This window comes from Brienomyrus brachyistius, chromosome 13 (assembly GCF_023856365.1).
Source record: "Brienomyrus brachyistius isolate T26 chromosome 13, BBRACH_0.4, whole genome shotgun sequence".
In the NCBI taxonomy this organism is placed as follows: Eukaryota; Metazoa; Chordata; class Actinopteri; order Osteoglossiformes; family Mormyridae; genus Brienomyrus; species Brienomyrus brachyistius.
In genome coordinates, this window is record NC_064545.1 from 6,885,797 (window position 1) to 6,903,727 (window position 17,931).

Below are 17,931 nucleotides of genomic sequence, written 5' to 3' on the forward strand. Positions count from 1 at the left end.
CGTCGACCAATGAGCGATCTCATTGGATCAGATATCACTATAACAGAAGGACTTAACCCGACAGGGAGGTTTGCAGAACCTGACTTCCAGTCTCGGAAAGAGTGGAAAATCACTTCCTTCAGCTCTTTTGAGGTAAGTCAATGTGGGTCTGGGGTGCCCGTGTTATGTGAAGGTACTAGGATAGCCTGTGGTCTCCTTAAAATATAGAAAACACATGCAGATAAGTGGCACTGGGATCTCAGGTGTTAAGGTGGGGGCTGATGACATCACCATCCTCCCAAATGCGACTAGGGCACTCTTAAAGAAATAGACTTCCACAAGGTCTGCTATTCAAATGTTTTGCACCCTCGAACGACAAAACATTTTAAGTTTAAAAAATGCACCTGGAATTACTTGGAATGAAGGTATCTTCTTGGTAAGGGTTTCCATAATAGACAGAGAGTGGCATAATCAGGAGAGGATACTGTTAGTGGTAATCTGGGCCTGAGATTGCTTCCATTTTGACTGATGGCAGTGTGACTAACTTTCTCCGTGGGCACCACCCACTAGAGGGAAAACCATGGCCGATTCAAGCTTCATTCAAAGGAGAGCATGTGTTTCATATGTTCTGACCACACACATCTGTGCGGTCAGAACATATACAAGTATGGTCAGCATATTCTAGGATTCAGCTATGGAAGCTGAAGTTCCAGAGGCAGACTCATCCCACTATGCAGTGCAGTTGCCCTCAAACAAGGATGCCCCACTCTCTCTGGACATGATATTTATAAGCCTTGGATTTACAGCAATGTGTCAATGTGCGCAATGACAATGAAGGCTTAACAGGAAGCAGGGGTGACTATAACAGAGGTTAGGACAATGCTCCTGTGGTTGAGCTACCAGATGCCTTACTAATAACAATGTTCTGCGGCATCGTCAGTGAGCTGCCACCTGGTCGCTGGTGACAGGGTGGGCTATTGTTTCCGTCGGAGATACAGAGGGCCCCCCTTACTTCACTTTTAATAGGCAAATTGGCAATACCCTCCCACCTAGGTAACACCAGAAGACACAACAGGTAGCATGACGGTTATTACACACTGTAATTTGGAGGAGGCTGATCCAAGGGAGTTTCTTGATATGTGTACCTGACCGTACTTGTGTGCTCATGCACCTGTTTCATGTCATCCTCCATTGCCGAAGACCAGTTCCAATGCTAACAGAAGTAAACAAAGACGGTAAATATCCTTGGATGTCGTTCTTGCCCTGCGGCAAGCGTCACGGATCCATCGATTGCATCCTCACCAAACGAGACCAGTCCTATGATTCGTTGCACCCCAAGTTCGAGCTCGGGAGGCAAGTTAACAAGACCGGTTTTACCAAAACCACAAGCAGGGTCTTTGTGTTCTTGGTATTGAGAAGCACCCAAGTCTGGGTCTGGATTGACCATCTGGTCAGGAGGACATCATCCCGGGGGGGGGGGCAATGGATTTGTGGGGACCCCTCCCTTCCTCAGCAAAAGATATCATAGGCAAACCCCCCCCCCCCCCATGGTACAATTTATCGTGGGGGCCCTCAAAGGCCGGCATTTTAACCCCAGGGTACTTACCCTTTACAATGCACTTAGCCATCAGAATTTGCAAGTGAATTTATTTGTGAGACCAAACCCACCATTTTGGATACAAATATCAACCTAAATGAGAATTATGAGTTAAATAAAAGCCAGGAACCGAACTTTAAAATTCTCCCAGTCTCATCCGCTCCAATCAAGCACCATGTGACATATTTACATCTATTTTGCTCCCAGATGAAAAAGTTAATTATACGTCGAAAAGACGCGTCGTCCTTGTGAATCATGTCCAGCTATGGAGGGATGGGTTGGGGGGGGGGTGTGAAATCTATTCCAAGGGGAGGAAAACCAGCTGAGAGTGAGAAATATGACACTGCACTATTTGGAAAGGTTATGTGCAGCTGTCTCAGACGGAATACCAAGGAAGTGAAAGATCGCCCCATAGTCAAGGTTACTGTTACATCTCTCTGTTTTATCACTGTTACTAATTAATACAATTAAGCAATGGAAGTAAATACAGAGAGTGTTTCACGTAACTTTGACAAATAGAAACGAAAAAATATTGATTAGCTCAGTTTTGCTAAACGAACAATGACATGGGAACGTATATGTATAGTTTAGGAGTTTCAGGAGCCCTATAATGAAAATCAACCAAAATACCAACTGAACTTCAGGATCTGCTGAACCTGACCCCTGAGCTCTGCTTGGAATGAAGGAGATGCATGTTTATATGCCTTACTTAACATCTGTATATAAGTACTAGAAGAGTATTGAATTTCAGTTGACTTTTTCATGTCTAATAATAAAACAAAGTCACTCTCGTTACACATACCTTTCTCATTTAAATAGAAATTTTCCACAATGAGAATTAGCCATCAATGAAGCCCCGCTTCACCTAATCCTTGTAAATCATTCATTTTCCTTACAAAACTATTATTGCACGAAAGGGAACGCAAAGTGTAAGTAAAGTATATAGAACAAAGTGTATCGTCACCAGTGGCGTAGTCTTAATTCAAGGAATATAAATCGTATTTATGTTACTTGAATGATTAATGACTACATTCCAAGGGTCACTAGCCATGTCAATCTCCTTTGAATTGCCTATTGTAGTCTTCATGTGACACACACGCACACACACACATTGGAGTACCTATCTAAATGGGCACCTTCCATTCATTTCTATGGGAAAAACCATAATCCTAATCACGACACCCTTAACCCCTACCCAGCCCCAACCTTAACCATAAGTAAATAAGCAAAATACAGGTCTTTTGGCATTTTTACTTTTTTGATTGCATTCACAGATTTTTATAAAATTGAGATTATCCAAATGGGGACCTGAAAAATGTCCCCAAAAGTAAGGAAGTCTCAGGTTTTACCACAATTTGTGAATATTTTGGTCCCCAAATGTGATCTATGCAAACACACAGACTTACAGACAAAAACATTAACTTATGGGGACAAAAACGGGAGGGGCCTTGGGGCTGGGGTTGTAGCCAGCTATAAATGGGAAGTGAGTGAAGCACCTTGGAGTCGTACTGAAGCTGATTCTTCCTTCCACTTCTCCTCCCAGGTCCACTCTCACTATGTCTGACACCGAGGACGTGTAAGTATCGCTACTTTCTCATGTTTCCCCTTTCCTCTCTCATCTGTTATTCTTTCCATTCTGTAAAAATTTTAGGCAGAGGCACAAAATAGCCACGTCTTCATGAATTCAGCATTTATACATAATTGCATATAAATACACGATCACTCTTCATGTAAGCGTGATGCTGGTAACTAATGTGTTTAGCTCACCTTCGGAAAGTGCAGGTCTAACAGCCTCTCCCGTGAGGCTTTAGGGACTATATGTACTGCCAATGGACATACGCCTGTGTGGGACTGACTTTTTTCCTGCGTACTTTTTTCAGTGATCAATACGAAGGTAAGTGGCTCTTTCTCTACCTCTGAGTCACCATTTAAATGAATAAGTAATAAAGTAACAAATTCCTTATTACCTTTGTTATTACTATTATCCCTGTTTGTGTTTTCTAATATATTCAATTAGAAAAGCAACATTACCAGCCTTATTATTATTATTATTATTATTAGCATTAGTAGTAATAGCAGTAGTATTATGATTATGTCATTCCTTTCTATGTCAGCTTAGAGCGTAGCATCTATATAGAGATGATGGATGAATATTTAAGTAATTAAGTAGTATAGTGGAATATAAAGCGTAAGATGTTTTTGGGACCTTTTCATGTGGCGTAATGATGTCGGAGTCAGAAGGTTTCCAGCACTGCGTTCAGACCTGATGGTGCTTCTGGTACTGCAGAAGCCTCTCCTCGAAAGAGCGAGGGCTGAGCACATGCGCGCGCGACATAGTCTGTCCACAGCCGATCCTACTGTAGTAATAAGGAAAACTTGCATCCGGCCCACTAGCAGTGGTGGTTAATTCTGGAGTTTAATGGCGACGATAAGCAGGAGTGTGCATGGTGTGATAGGAGAATTTGGAGAGAGAACTCCATGGCATGCAATGCTGCATTGCTAGGTGATGACCAAAATGATCACCGCGCAAAGGAACATTAGCCAATGAGCCGAGGAATTCTTACAGCTGTTTTCATGTTCCTTTGAAAAGTATCCCGTGTTGGAATGCATAAGTCAAACAGGCCGAGTCACTCACCAGCTCTACGTGCTGAATGTTCAACAATTTTGGTGGGTTTCTATAAATGTGCCAGAGGTACATTGTTCAGTTGCAGAAAATAAAATAAACACTGAAACCAAGATTTTGTTTCAACCAACCAGTTGAGCATAACGAGTCAGAATCACAGAGAACTCAACTGGGTGGTTGAAATAAAATCTTGGTCTGGATTTTTACTTTCTGGACCTGAAGTATCTACCTCTGAAATCTGCCACAATTCTGGCTTGTTATCTTCTTTAATTCCACTGTTTTATTGCTTTTTTGGGAAAATGAAGAATACGAAGGGGAAGGTAAAAAGAACAAATTAAAAATTCAATCTTTACCTTATTCAATACTAATTTGTTACCATTTTCTCTAGTTTGCTTGCTTTTGTCATTGGATTGCCATCTTCTCTTGGCATGGTGGACACAAACTCACCAATACCTGTCGTCTTTATTATAGCTTGCTGTGTCAGTGTTATTGGGTGGTGTAGAAGACATTTCAATAAGTATCTGATGATTCTTTCTGCAGATAAAAGCCATATGACATAAGGAATGCTGAATCTTAACATCGGCTTATCTCTTTATTTAGTCAATTTCACAAAAGCAACCCAACATCTTACAATTAAAAACAAGCTATGATACTCTGTAGGCCTTGCTCTCTATATCAGCGATTAACAAAAGATTTCCAAGGCAAAAAAAAAATATTAATATTTTGCAGCTGCAGGAATATTTCGCTTCTTGATGCAATGAGGCTCCAGTTCCCTCTTCTTTGTAACAAACACCTCGGATTACGGTGATGATGACTGTCCCTCACCTGGTGAACCAGACCAGCTCCATCAAAACTACGACATGCCTTCACCATTTTCTGACCGGAGATTAACCCTCTCCACATACCAACTAGCAGAGTCATAAGCATGCTCTAGTTTCCAAGTTTCCACTGCCTGCTTGCCCCCCCTCCCAGTGGGGCAGAGTGGGTGGGGCTCACACAGACCTAAGTCTGAGAAACCAGCTGACACTACAGGCTGGTCAGGTTAGTCAAAGCTCAAGATGCACATCTTTAATTGTGCTCATCCCTGGGTTATTTTTCTAATCTCTTCAGTTTTAATCTCTTTAAGATGAGTAAGAGTGACCTCTAAGTGACTAAAAATATTAATGACCATTAATTCAGAAGGACAATGAAAACTTCAGACGATACAGAAATTCCTTCTGTTGCATGTAAGAGGTTCAGCCCAAGTGCCTCCAGTATGTAACCCCAGTTTGTTTTATGGTCAGACTCTTGTCTTGTCACTTCCTTGCACCTACTCTTCTTGAGGAGGACCCCACTAATCCATCACCGTCTCTTCTCCTTTTAATCCAGCAATCTTTGTCGGCTCTGATGCCACTTACTTTTTTCTTGCACCCTATATCCTTTCGCTAAAAACTGTTCTTTGCTTCTACTGCTTGATGCATGACATACATCAGTAGACAAGGATGTGGTAGCAGCAGAGGTAGCAGCAGAGGTGGCCAATGAGCCAGAACCTGAGCCAGTGGAAGAGGTGCATGAAGAGGTGCATGAAGAGGTGCATGAGCAAGGTATATGGAATGCATATTCATTCATCCTTCCAAAACTCTACTTCACCTGACATGGGGAGTTAAAATAGAGCAGTGGTTCTCAACTCAACCCTCGGGCACCCCAGACAGTCCAATATGTTTGCTACCACCCAGTTCCCGAAATACCTGTTCCAGGTATTTGGTGTTCTTGATTGGCTGGGAGATGAGAGGGAGCAAAATTGTGGACTGTCTGGGGTCTCCGAGAACTTGATTGAGAAACACTGAAGTGCAGAACATTTATCACACCATCCATACAGGCACAATAATAAACGGGTCAAGGAACTGTGCAAACCCCAGGCCAAAATGAAATCTCCTACTGTGATGGAGGCACCTCCTCTTCATAACTGACCACTGTAAAGAAAATGCAGTCGTTCTATATTGTATAAATGCCCCCTTCAGCCTCCTACCTAGCAGACAGGTACCTTCCCACAAACCTGAAACGGAGGTTCTTCCCATGCTTTACTTCTGCAGTGGCACCTGAAAATCCTCAAAGCCATGTCCATCTGCCATAATGTCCATCTACCATAATGTCCATCTGCAATAATGTCCATCTGCAATAATGTCCATCTACCATAATGTCCATCTGCAATAATGTCCATCTGCAATAATGTCCATCTACCATAATGTCCATCTGCAATAATGTCCATCTGCAATAATGTCCATCTGCAGTAATGTCTACCTGCAATACCCATCTGTAGACCCAGAGCAGTTCTTTGCTGATAATAATGCTCGTTTAAAAATGGTAGGTATTGTGACATTTTATGGCTGCCTCCAGCTGTAACGTTTTAATTAATCTAAAATTTTGCAGTAACATGATGTCTGCTTCACATCAGATGAAATAAGGTCATTGTTTCATCAACATGTAAATCTTATCTAAACCTTGGAATAATTCTAAAACTTTTTATTAAATTTTCCCATTTAATCTTCTCTGCCTTTGTCCCACTTTTTGGCGATTCAATCAGCAATCTACGCTTACAGAGGCGCAGTTAAAACAGCAAACGTGCACGCAGCTGAGCCGCAGGGCCATATCACTGGAACTAACCTTGTGCGATTTGCCTTCACTTTCCGCACTTGCGCATGCCAGAGGCTTATGAGGAGAAACATACAGTATGTATCGTTTTATCTTTCGCATTCATGGTTGTGATGCGGGTGGAGGGATTCCACAGCCTCAGCTGTTACGGGCCCCCCAAGCGGGACTCGCTGCTGTGAAAAATGTGGATGCGACTCTCCCAGACAAATCTATGTGCCCCACCCAAATAAATATATTCCATGTATGCAAGCAGGGACCAGATCCTTAATCCCCCCCACCTCCCCGATGTCAAACAAAAGTCAATCCTAAATAGATATGGGTGAATGAATATGAAACACTCAGCTGTGCTTTGCTGTGCCGCAGATACTCTGCTTATCTATGCTGTGCTCTTCTCTTCCGCATGATGTGTGCCGAACCAGTGGAGGAGGGAGAGCAGGATGGTACTTCGGAGGCTGTTTTCGTTGGGTTGCTGTCTTGCTTGTGTTTTTGGGGCTGATGATCTTTCCACTCAAAGAAATATATATTGAGGCACATAAACTACCGCACACACCTATTTCAGTGGATGTCTGAGTGTAGTGGGTGTCTTGTTTTCTTTTCCCCATGTTAAACTTTTACAGTCCAGCTTTTAAAAGGACTTGATCTAATTGTCTTTGGTGACTGACTTTTGACTGCAGTTAGGAGTTTAAACTTAGAACAGAAATCTTTAGAAATGGAACGTTAAATATTTATATACTAATAAACAGTATTTCAGTGACCTTATGGGTCATTAAAAGGCACATTTCGAAATAATTGTTATGACTTTGCGTTGTGTAGCATTAACATTAACGAATCTACATTAACAGCATTCACTCGAAGTATGACTTAGATGTGGATTACGTTTAAAACCTGTTTTCAGTGTTGCTATGTGTCACTGTGTAATTGAAATGTCCTCGATGGTGGTATTTACATTCTCTTTAACTTGCGTCGACCCCAGACTGCAGTGCTGACAACCGAATGTTTCTTCGTCTCTGTTAAATCTGCTCATCTCTAACTATGTTTTAATGTTTACTTTAATCAACAGATGAGAAGCCAAAGTTCAAGTAAGTCGCCTTTCCAATGACCTTGAAGTATTTGAGATTCATGTTAGTAATACCAAAGGAAGAAATTTCCCAACCAGAAAGTAAAACTCCAGACCAAGATCTTGTTTCAACCAACTGATTAAGTATAAAGGAGGGATCTCCAACTCCAGTCCTGGAGAGCTACTGTCCAGTAGGTTTTCTATCCTACCTGGCTTCTGATGAGCCGCACCTGTTCCTGGTATTTACCTGAGTTGGAGACCCCTGGTATAAAGATTCACAGTCACCGACTATTCAATTGGTTGGTTGAAACAGCTTGGTCTGGATTTTTACTTAATGGACCTGAAATATCCACCTCTGGGAAATAGCAAGTGCTACCATGAACCCTGTTTGTTTTCATTTAAGTTTTTGAAGTACAGAGACATAATGGTTCACCTTTAAATCACTGATTTGACTTGATGGATTCTCTGTAGGCCAAGTGCACCTAAGATCCCAGATGGGGAAAAGGTAGACTTTGATGTGAGTAACTCTACACGTAACATTTGCTTTCCTTTCTACAGTCTTTTGTTCCTTTCCAGTCTTCTGCAATGCAATCAAAGGAGGGCTACTCTCTCAAGTGAGTCTGGCCTAATGTAACATGTGTCCCTGCAACATTCTGGTCTGCAGGACATCCAGAAGAAACGTCAGAACAAGGACCTCGTTGAGCTGCAGGGCCTAATCGATGCTCACTTCGAACACAGGAAAAAGGAGGAGGAGGAGCTGATAGCACTAAAAGACAGAATTGTGAGCGGCACGTCTGATTAAGTTCATCATCTTTTATGAAGCGATCATCCCCCCCCCGGTGGTTAGAAATGGTAACAACACTTGACGCGTGCCTCTGTGTGTCCGCAGGAGAAGCGAAGATCTGAAAGGGCGGAGCAAGTGAGGATCAGGACTGAGAAGGACAGGGAGCGCCAGGCGAGACGTGAGGTGGGTAGTAGGTGCCAGTCCAATTTAAGGTCAGCATGGTGAAAACCTTCCTTTCTAACTCACCCTAACCATACTTGCTTTCATTTCCCATTACAGGAGGAGAGGCTGAAGAGAGAGGAAGCAGATGCCAGGAAGAAAGCAGATGAGGACGCCAAGAAAAAGTCAGCCCTGTCAAACATAGGTTCATCCTACAGCAGCTATTTGCAGAAGGTGATATGATTTGCCCACAGCCTTTAAGCCAAAGGATTTGAAATTGCTTAAACAAGACTAAGTTTTCCATCTTCAGACGACACTCTTCATGCTGTAGGAAGTGCCTAAGCTAAATGCCATTTAAAGATTAATCGCAAAGTAACAATACATCAACTGAAAGGCAATGTTCTACCTCTACCTATTTGATGGAGGGATGAGGGCCGTGTTTGTCTGCTGAGGGCCGCGTTTGTCTGTTGAGGGCCGCGTTTGTCTGCTGAGGGCCGCGTTTGTCTGCTGAGGGCCGTGTTTGTCTGCTGAGGGCCGCGATTGTCTGCTGAGGGCCATGTTTGTCTGCTGAGGGCTGTGTTTGTCTTCTGAGGGGCGCGTTTGTCTGCTGAGGGCCACGTTTGTCTGCTGAGGGCCGCGTTTGTCTGCTGAGGGCCGTGTTTGTCTGTTGAGGGCCGCGTTTGTCTGCTGAGGGCCGTGTTTGTCTGTTGAGGGCCGTGTTTGTCTGCTGAGGGCCACGTTTGTCTGCTGAGGGCCGTGTTTGTCTGTTGAGGGCCGTGTTTGTCTGCTGAGGGCCACGTTTGTCTGTTGAGGGCCGCGTTTGTCTGCTGAGGGCCGTGTTTGTCTGTTGAGGGCCATGTTTGTCTGCTGAGGGCCGCGTTTGTCTGCTGAGGGCCGTGTTTGTCTGTTGAGGGCCGTGTTTGTCTGCTGAGGGCCACGTTTGTCTGCTGAGGGCCGTGTTTGTCTGCTGTTGCTCATACAGGCTGACCAGAAGAGAGGCGGGAAGAAGCAGACGGAGAGAGAAAAGAAGAAGAAAATTCTGGCAGAGAGACGCAAGCCTCTCAACATTGACCACTTGAGTGAAGACAAACTAAGGTACGTGGTCTTTTGCTCATCGGGTAACACCTAGTGCACCTAGAAATCAGTGGCTTATGGGATGCAAATTATGTGTGATGAAATCTTGAAGAAGTGATAGAGATTATGAGGGTAGTGACTATGTGGGCTGATATGCATCCCCATGCACCATTACAGGGACAAGGCCAAGGAACTGTGGGAATGGATGCAGACCCTCGAGTCTGAGAAGTTTGACCATATGGAGAAGCTGAAGAGGCAGAAGTATGAGGTGAGTCTTTCTCTGGGAATCATATTAGGATGAGTTTGCCATTTTAAAACATTGTAGACCTTCTTTCCAGTGCATTTCTTCATCCATTCTTTATTCTTGATATAAAAATGAAGGTGACAGGGGGAGTATTTGCCTTTGCGAAGACACAAGACTGAAAAGACACCTGTCCATAACCAGGCATTTGCATCAACATCACCTGTTCATAGGATGTCTTATGGTAAACTGAAGACAGACAGTCCATATTTTTGCTCCCTCCCAGCTGTCTGGCAAGGAGCAAAAAAATATTTCCAGTGAGGCAGTTATGTTTATCGTCCAAGAGGTGATCCTTGTCACACCCAGACGTGAATGCAGATATACTTTGATCCTCCCCAGGTCACAACACTACGTAAGAGAGTGGAGGAACTGAGTAAATTGTAAGTAATGCAGCATAAGTGTTAAAGGCACGGCGCTCGGCCCAAAGCACATGGTCTGCCTGCATGGGAAGCGCTGAGGTACTCAAGGCAGCGGGCCAACAGGTCAGCATCTGCAGACAGGTCAAGGTCCACAAAGGAGATGACTAACAGGAAGGCTTTTTGCAATTCTGCTAGCAGATCTGGCACTTGGTTCCATCAGAGGAAACATTTTTCTGGTTTTGCGGAGAATTTTTTGCTAAATGCAAATTAGAAAATCAAAAATTGATACTTCCACGCTTCAAAAGAACCTTCCCAGTCTCCTTTTTCAATCGTTCCTTACTTACATAAATGGAACTGTAAGATCTGTTGGCCCAAATGCTGTAAGGCCTCTCAAAGGTAAGTGAGTGCTTTTGGGTCAACCAAGCATCTACTCTAGGCTTTCTGCCCAGCCACATTCTCTAACTGTGGTACAGTCAGGACGTTCCCTCATCACTTCGGCTTCCTTCTCTTCAATGAGGTAGAAATTTTCAACTTTAACACCCTCCCTATGTCCAGCTTCCAAGGTCCAGCGAGTTTAAGTGCTCTGAGCCAAAAGATACCGTCGAGTTACCGTAAAAACCACAAGGGTCATCGCAGTAAGGAGTGTGTCTGGCTCGGGGTTTGTTTACTTCCTCAGTCTACAGGCAACTTCCCACTGCTGGTCCTGCTACTGGTGAGAGTCAGGCTTTGACAAGGTAACCCATCCCACTCACCTTTTAAAAATGCTCATGTGTCATTTTCAGGTCATCTCTCTCAGAAACCGCATTGACGAGCTGCAGAAGCAGTAAGTACAGTCTCCTGCACCAGCCTTCCTCTCCGCAGGCAGCAGTGCCACCACCTGGGCTTCTCCTGCCGGTGGAGGACCTTCACTTTCTTACAGCATCGGAATTCAACAAAGATACAACCCCAGCTTAGTGTCACCAAATGCACTACGACTTTGAAAACATTCTAAAAATCTAATCAGAAACCTGAAGGCCGACTTCATGAAAAGACAGTCCTCAAAGACTAGATCCACTTACTGCTTTTACATTAAAACCATTTCGATTTCATTGAGACAAAAATGGCTACCACCTGGACATTAAATCCTTGTGGATTACAAGTTCACTTTTAAACACAACAGTGTAACATGTGACAGACCATGCAAACCCTGGTCTGCTGAAGCACAAGCATAAAATTCACACAATCAGATTAGACAGTTAAAGGAAATCTTTTTTCCATCTTCTCCATAAATAAATATTCTGTCGGACCACAGATACATATTTTCCACGCTATGTACGATCAACAAATCTCATTTTTGATACAAATTAGGTTGAGGATGCGTATAAAAATTTGACTACGGTCAAATATGTTTTGGCTGACAGACCAAAAAAGTGAATATTCTATATATCCTTTAGCTGAATATATGCAGTGGCTCTTTAAAACATGACCATGTGATTAACACATTTCTTTCACACAAATGCTTTCAAGAGAGCCTCCAAGCACCAAGGTGTGTGCTAGTTTTTTGTTAAACCTCCCACGAGAAAGAAAAGGCGGGAATACGCACGGCCTGGGCGTGTTTCCCTCAGTCACACACATGAAACAGCTTTGTCTTTTATGTTAAACTGTTATGTTAAAATGGGATGGTAAGTCCTGCATGATAGAAGCTGAACCCTGCATGATACCGGACACCTTTACAGTCTCCCATAGTGTGCAATCTGGTGTGGAATGACTTCAGCTAGTTAGTCATAGCCCCAATTATTTCTGAATAATCACTGTTCTGCCTTCACCTTCGGCTTTGTGGATGGTCCTTTTCTCTGGAACTTCATATTCTTGCTCCATTGCCAAAACGGCAGGCAAGAATCGAGCTTCACAGGGTCACTGCATCAGGAAGCTGGTCAGGCCTGTGACCATATCCTTGTGGCTGTACTCTGCGAAGGAAGTGTGACATTTAACCATTAAATCACTGGGAATAACAAATCACAACCATAATAGTGGGCAAAACCTAATAAAAGTTCCCACACTGATTTGCAACAAAGAACCTTAGCTGCTGAAAAAATTATCATAACCATGACTACGATCCTGTAAATAGAAACGTGGTGATAGTGGGTCTATTATTCATACCCTGGGTGACCTGTACCTTTGGTCCATATAATAATAAAATATCCCACTGGATCTCCAACTAGTTTATGCCCCCACAAAGCTGAAGAGTGACAGGGTTTACACAAGGCAAAATAATGCCATTCTAACAAAACCGTTGCTTAAATTCACTCTGTAAGTCAGAGTCACACATAGCTGCCTCTTTGCCTCACGTAGCTCCTCTGCATCTGAGGCAAAGAAAGTCTAATGTAGCTGCCTCTGCATCTGAGGCAGACAGAGTCTCACGTAGCTGCCCCTGCATCTGAGGCAGAGTGAGTCTCACGTAGCTCTTCTGCATCTGAGGCAGAGTCTCACGTAGCTGCCTCTGCATCTGAGGCAGAGAGAGTCTCACGTAGCTGCCTCTGCATCTGAGGCAGAGGGAGTCTCACGTAGCTGCCCCTGCATCTGAGGCAGAGTGAGTCTCATGTAGCTCTTCTGCATCTGAGGCAGAGTCTCACATAGCTGCCTCTGCATCTGAGGCAGAGAGAGTCTCACGTAGCTGCCTCTGCATCTGAGGCAGAGGGAGTCTCACGTAGCTCCTCTGTATCTGAGGCAAAGACAGTCTAATGTAGCTGCCTCTGCGGCAGAGGGAGTCTCATGTAGCTACTCTGCATCTGAGGCAGAGTGAGTCTCACGTAGCTGCCTCTGCATCTGAGGCAGAGGGAGTCTCACGTAGCTCCTCTGCATCTGAGGCAGAGAGAGTCTCAAATAGCTGCCTCTGCATCTGAGGCAGAGGGAGTCTCACGTAGCTCCTCTGCATCTGAGGCAGAGTGAGTCTCACGTAGCTGCCTCTGCATCTGAGGCAGAGGGAGTCTCACGTAGCTCCTCTGCATCTGAGGCAGAGAGAGTCTCAAATAGCTGCCTCTGCATCTGAGGCAGAGGGAGTCTCACGTAGCTCCTCTGCATCTGAGGCAGAGAGAGTCTCAAATAGCTGCCTCTGCATCTGAGGCAGAGGGAGTCTCACGTAGCTCCTCTGCATCTGAGGCAAAAAAAGTCTAATGTAGCTACCTCTGCATCTGAGGCAGAGTGAGTCTCATGTAGCTCCTCTGCATCTGAGGCAGAGGGAGTTTCACGTAGCTCCTCTGCATCTGAGGCAAAGGTAGTCTCACGTAGCTCCTCTGCATCTGAGGCAGAGGGAGTCTCATGTAGCTACCTCTGCATCTCTGCCACATTACAGCAGCAAGAAGGGAGCTGCCGCCCGCCGCAGGAAGTAAAGAACCTCTCCAGGAGGTCCTACACCCAGCATGTCCCTCTCTTGTGGCCCGGACCATGGACCGCTCCTATAGGGGACCCCCTACTGCCACAGCGATCCAGACCACACCAACACAATCGGCACAAACACGACACACACTCCAAGTCTTCCCGTTCGTCTCACACGGTAAAAAAGCTTTTTGCTGCTGTTATACAAATAGCCCCCACTGTGCCCACTCACTCTGGACTGCTGTCCGGTTAAAAAATTTTTTTTTTTTGTAAATAAAGCATAACCCTTCAACAAAGCCTGTATCTCTGTTTTGCTGTTTGCCCATAAGCAGATGTGCAATTTTTGCTCAGAAAGTGGCACCCCCCTCAGAAGTTAGCATGGTGGGGGAAAGGGGGGGGGGGGGTTGTAGCCGTTATATTTGCCTTAGAAGATGGCAACCTATGTCCGCCCATGTTGCCTAATGGGTTGACCGGTCCTGCTAATTAAGTGATTATTGTAATGCATAATATCGGCCACATGGCTTTGAATGAGTATGCATTTGATACCAGATTCAGTGACGCTGAACAAAAATGTGCCAACTCGATATGTCAGTGTGAAGGTGCTGATGATAACACCGGGCACTATTTCCAGGACCGGTGTAAGAAATTAAAATTTAGGCAAATTAGGCCATTTAAAAAAAAAAATAAAAAAATGTCGTTATATGCCAGATAAATCACAATGTAAAAAGTATATCATTTAGCAATTTTCATGAACAATGTACTCAATCCGAGCAACATATTAACACCTTCGTTGCATAATGCGTTAACTTTGACATCTGCACGCTCAGTTTTTTATATAATAGACACTGTAAGGTTTTTCGTTTTTGTTTTTTTTTTTTACCTCCTCATCTAAATTAGTGGGCGAGTTTCATTTCCAACCCTGTGTGTATATCTTCTGCATAAAAGGTAGAATGCTTAAAAAAAATTACTGGAGAAATACAAAAATTAAAATTACCAAGTGCATTTATTTGCTAAAAGTATGTATTCGTCTGAAAACGGGACGTGAATTGTACAACAGGGCTGCAAACTCTCAGGAACCTGGCGTGACACCTCGAGTTTATTTACGGCAATTCTGTATTATTCCAATATAAACCTAAAATTAGCTATATCAAACCACACAGACTATTTACAAGGTAATAAATTTTACATACATGTAAATGCGTATGCAGACTTATCTCGAACTGAAAATCTCACGCCAGCCAGCTGACCAAAGTTTGCAGCTCTGATATAAGTTAGCATTTTAAATTTTCAACATGTCTCTTGACAGCGATATCCTGAATGCAATGTGTTTGTATGCACAAATTTGGTGGTTTGAGTAGAAGAAAAGATGAGGGAAAGTTTGGATAAAACGACCAAAGAGGAAAAAAAAAAAAAAAAAAAAAACTGAACGCGAACCTCCTATTGAAAAGCGAGAGAAATACGAAGAATAATCTAAAAAAAGTCAAGGTTCATCAACACCAGGGTTTACAATCCGCGCCAGGAGGGCGGCAGACGGGACAGCAGCTACGGTAATGTTTGGGAAGACGGCCCCTCACCGCTTCAGAAGATGGCAAAATTCAATCAACATGTATTTCTGATAGGCTTTTCTATTAAATATAATAGGTTAACCGTTAGTGCGTATTTAATTCACGTAGACCTTTAATTCAATATCTATGAGCAATCCTGTTTATAATAATTCGTATAATACTGCACTTTTAGGCCTACAATCAGCAGAAAATGCAGCCCTGTGGAAACAAATTAATAATACTGCTTGGGGTTATTCCTATAATAATATTTTTTAAAGCGGTTAACACTTTGCTTCCGGATCGCTAAAATACCCTAATATATCCTACCTGTAGGTATTGTGAGATTAACTACGTCTACAGCGGCCCGAGAATTTATATATAACAGAAAAACAAAAAAAAATGCATTGCGATGCTTCCATTAATCCTTTACACGCACCGCAGAAATTATTTTTAAATTAATTATTTTCTAACTGTGGAAGTCGCAAACAAAATGTTTTTTCATCATACAAAATATATATACAGTACTGCGCATCGAAGAACACGTGAATTATTTTCAGATGCCGTTGACCACAAAGGTTGCATTATTATCTTTACACACTAGATGGTGCTGTTGTTCAGCCAGATAACACCGGACTTGTTTACGCTCGGAGATGATATGGGTTGGCTAGGCCCAGAAAGATAAGGTTTTTCCCACTGAAGATTGATTGATTGATTTGTTTATCTCTTCATTATAGAAACAATAATATCCAAAACCTTCCGAGGAGTTTAGATTTTCTTGTTTGAATTAATTAGTTACTATACTTAAAATTCGGATTAAACTGGTTGTTAACGCTGAAGAATTTTCCTTGGAAAAAAATGCATTTTTTTATTTAGAGAACGCATTATATGTTATATACTTAATTTTTGTTGTAAAGTGTTTGGAATAGAACAATAACACATTTTGCATTGTCAAAATATATGTAACAATTATTCATTTTAACTGGAAATCCCCCCGGAATTATGCATACTTACATGAATCTTCCAACCGATCATAATGCTCACGGTCACGGGGATTAAATATATTAGGAAAAGATTATAAAAAATATATAACATATACAATTTTGTAAAATATAGACATTTTGTATATTATGTATAATTATGTATAAATATTTGATTTTATAAACAATAATACATTTTCAACTATAGAAAATAACAATTACCTATTTCACAAGAAAATAATACTTGTAGCTCATATTTAGGCCTACTGATAAATATATATATATATATATATATATATATATATATATATATATATATATATATATATATATATATGGTTATTACATAGGCTGAATTACAGTATAAGCGCTCAGAATATCTTACATATTGCAAAATATCAGATATGTTAAATATTGCTGGATTAAACTGTAGTTTATTTTATGTAGGCAACTGCTCTGTTTCATTACAAGCCTCTTTGGAAATCATATTACATCATAATGGTACAGCCTACCATAAAACATAAAAACTTTAAAGAATTAACTGTTATGAAACCGAACATCTAAACGGTTTGCTGAAATATTTACAAATACGTTTGAATAGAAATTGATTACCAAATTGTGCAATTATAAAAATTAATTAGCGTCTTTACCACAGACAAGCGGAACTACTTGCGTAGTACATTAGCTAGCGTTTCGTACAACCCCCAGCTGACCGGTATTTAAGGACCGGCGTTAAGCGCGATGTCATTTACTCGGGCGCCTCCGTTCAGTTTTTACTAAAAATCTTCGTCAGTCAGTAATGATACAATGGGCTTTAAAATCAATACAATAATTCGTTTGCGTCATTTAAAAATGTGAAACAAATATTGCACTTTATATAGTACTAATTGTATTTTGTTATAGCTTTTGGATCACTATAACATATTTAAATAAATATATATAAACGAAAATAAGGTAGTAATAATTCAGGTAACCACATTATCCTTATTCATAAACGCTGTAACTGGCAACGTTAAAAACAAATTCAACGCATTGCTAAATCTGTTACATATTTTGCCCATAACACATTCACGATTCATTTTGACAAGGCAATGAAAAATTGTGATTAACAAGTGAATAGGCAAGCATGTTAACATGTAACGCGGAGTTAAACTTGGTGTGACAGATTTTGGGAGACCCAAGGAAATTAAGGAACGATCTTTCATTTAGTTTTGATGCTGTTTACGCAACGACGGATTTAAGACCTCACCAAAAATATGCTATTAGAAATGAGAAAAAAATTAAATATCTAACGCGTGTTGCGTGACGTACTCTTTTCCTGTTTTGCATGTTTCTATTTTGCTAAAACTTAACTGACTATATTAGGCCTATTTAGGAAGAACAGAAGGTTGCAATAATTTTATCTTACGATAATAACTTATTTCATATTAATATGTTCATTTAGTTCAATTTCAACAAGCCACAACAAAAATAAAGACAGTATTTGTATAAA

General features: G+C 42.0%; 1 protein-coding gene across 5 annotated transcripts; it reads left to right on the forward strand.

The window, feature by feature from the left end:
• The first annotated feature begins 8 nt into the window (after nt 1-8).
• On the forward strand, nt 9-14,214 carry LOC125705874 (troponin T, fast skeletal muscle isoforms-like). Of its 5 annotated transcripts, XM_048972201.1 has the most exons (13): nt 11-132; nt 3,120-3,152; nt 3,457-3,470; nt 4,505-4,519; nt 7,891-7,909; nt 8,359-8,404; nt 8,552-8,668; nt 8,777-8,854; nt 8,951-9,064; nt 9,813-9,925; nt 10,082-10,172; nt 11,347-11,387; nt 13,896-14,214. In XM_048972201.1, exons 2-13 carry the CDS (start codon nt 3,133-3,135, stop codon nt 13,930-13,932), a joined length of 705 nt encoding a protein of 234 aa, XP_048828158.1. In that variant the 5' UTR covers nt 11-132; nt 3,120-3,132; the 3' UTR covers nt 13,933-14,214. The 5 variants fall into 5 exon arrangements, with proteins under 5 accessions (XP_048828159.1, XP_048828158.1, XP_048828157.1 ...); XM_048972202.1 differs by lacking the exons at nt 4,505-4,519; nt 11,347-11,387 and adding an exon at nt 10,545-10,585 and having other exon boundaries at nt 9-132; XM_048972200.1 differs by lacking the exons at nt 11-132; nt 11,347-11,387 and adding an exon at nt 10,545-10,585 and having other exon boundaries at nt 3,059-3,152.
• The last annotated feature ends 3,717 nt before the right edge of the window (nt 14,215-17,931 follow it).

Bases quoted from the DNA above. Each gene is read 5' to 3' on its own strand.
- LOC125705874 (XM_048972201.1), top strand. From the start codon at position 3,133: ATGTCTGACACCGAGGACGT. The intron at 8,669-8,776 runs GTGAGCGGCACG...GTGTGTCCGCAG, and splicing joins TAGCACTAAAAGACAGAATT to GAGAAGCGAAGATCTGAAAG. The intron at 8,855-8,950 runs GTGGGTAGTAGG...TTCCCATTACAG, and splicing joins AGCGCCAGGCGAGACGTGAG to GAGGAGAGGCTGAAGAGAGA.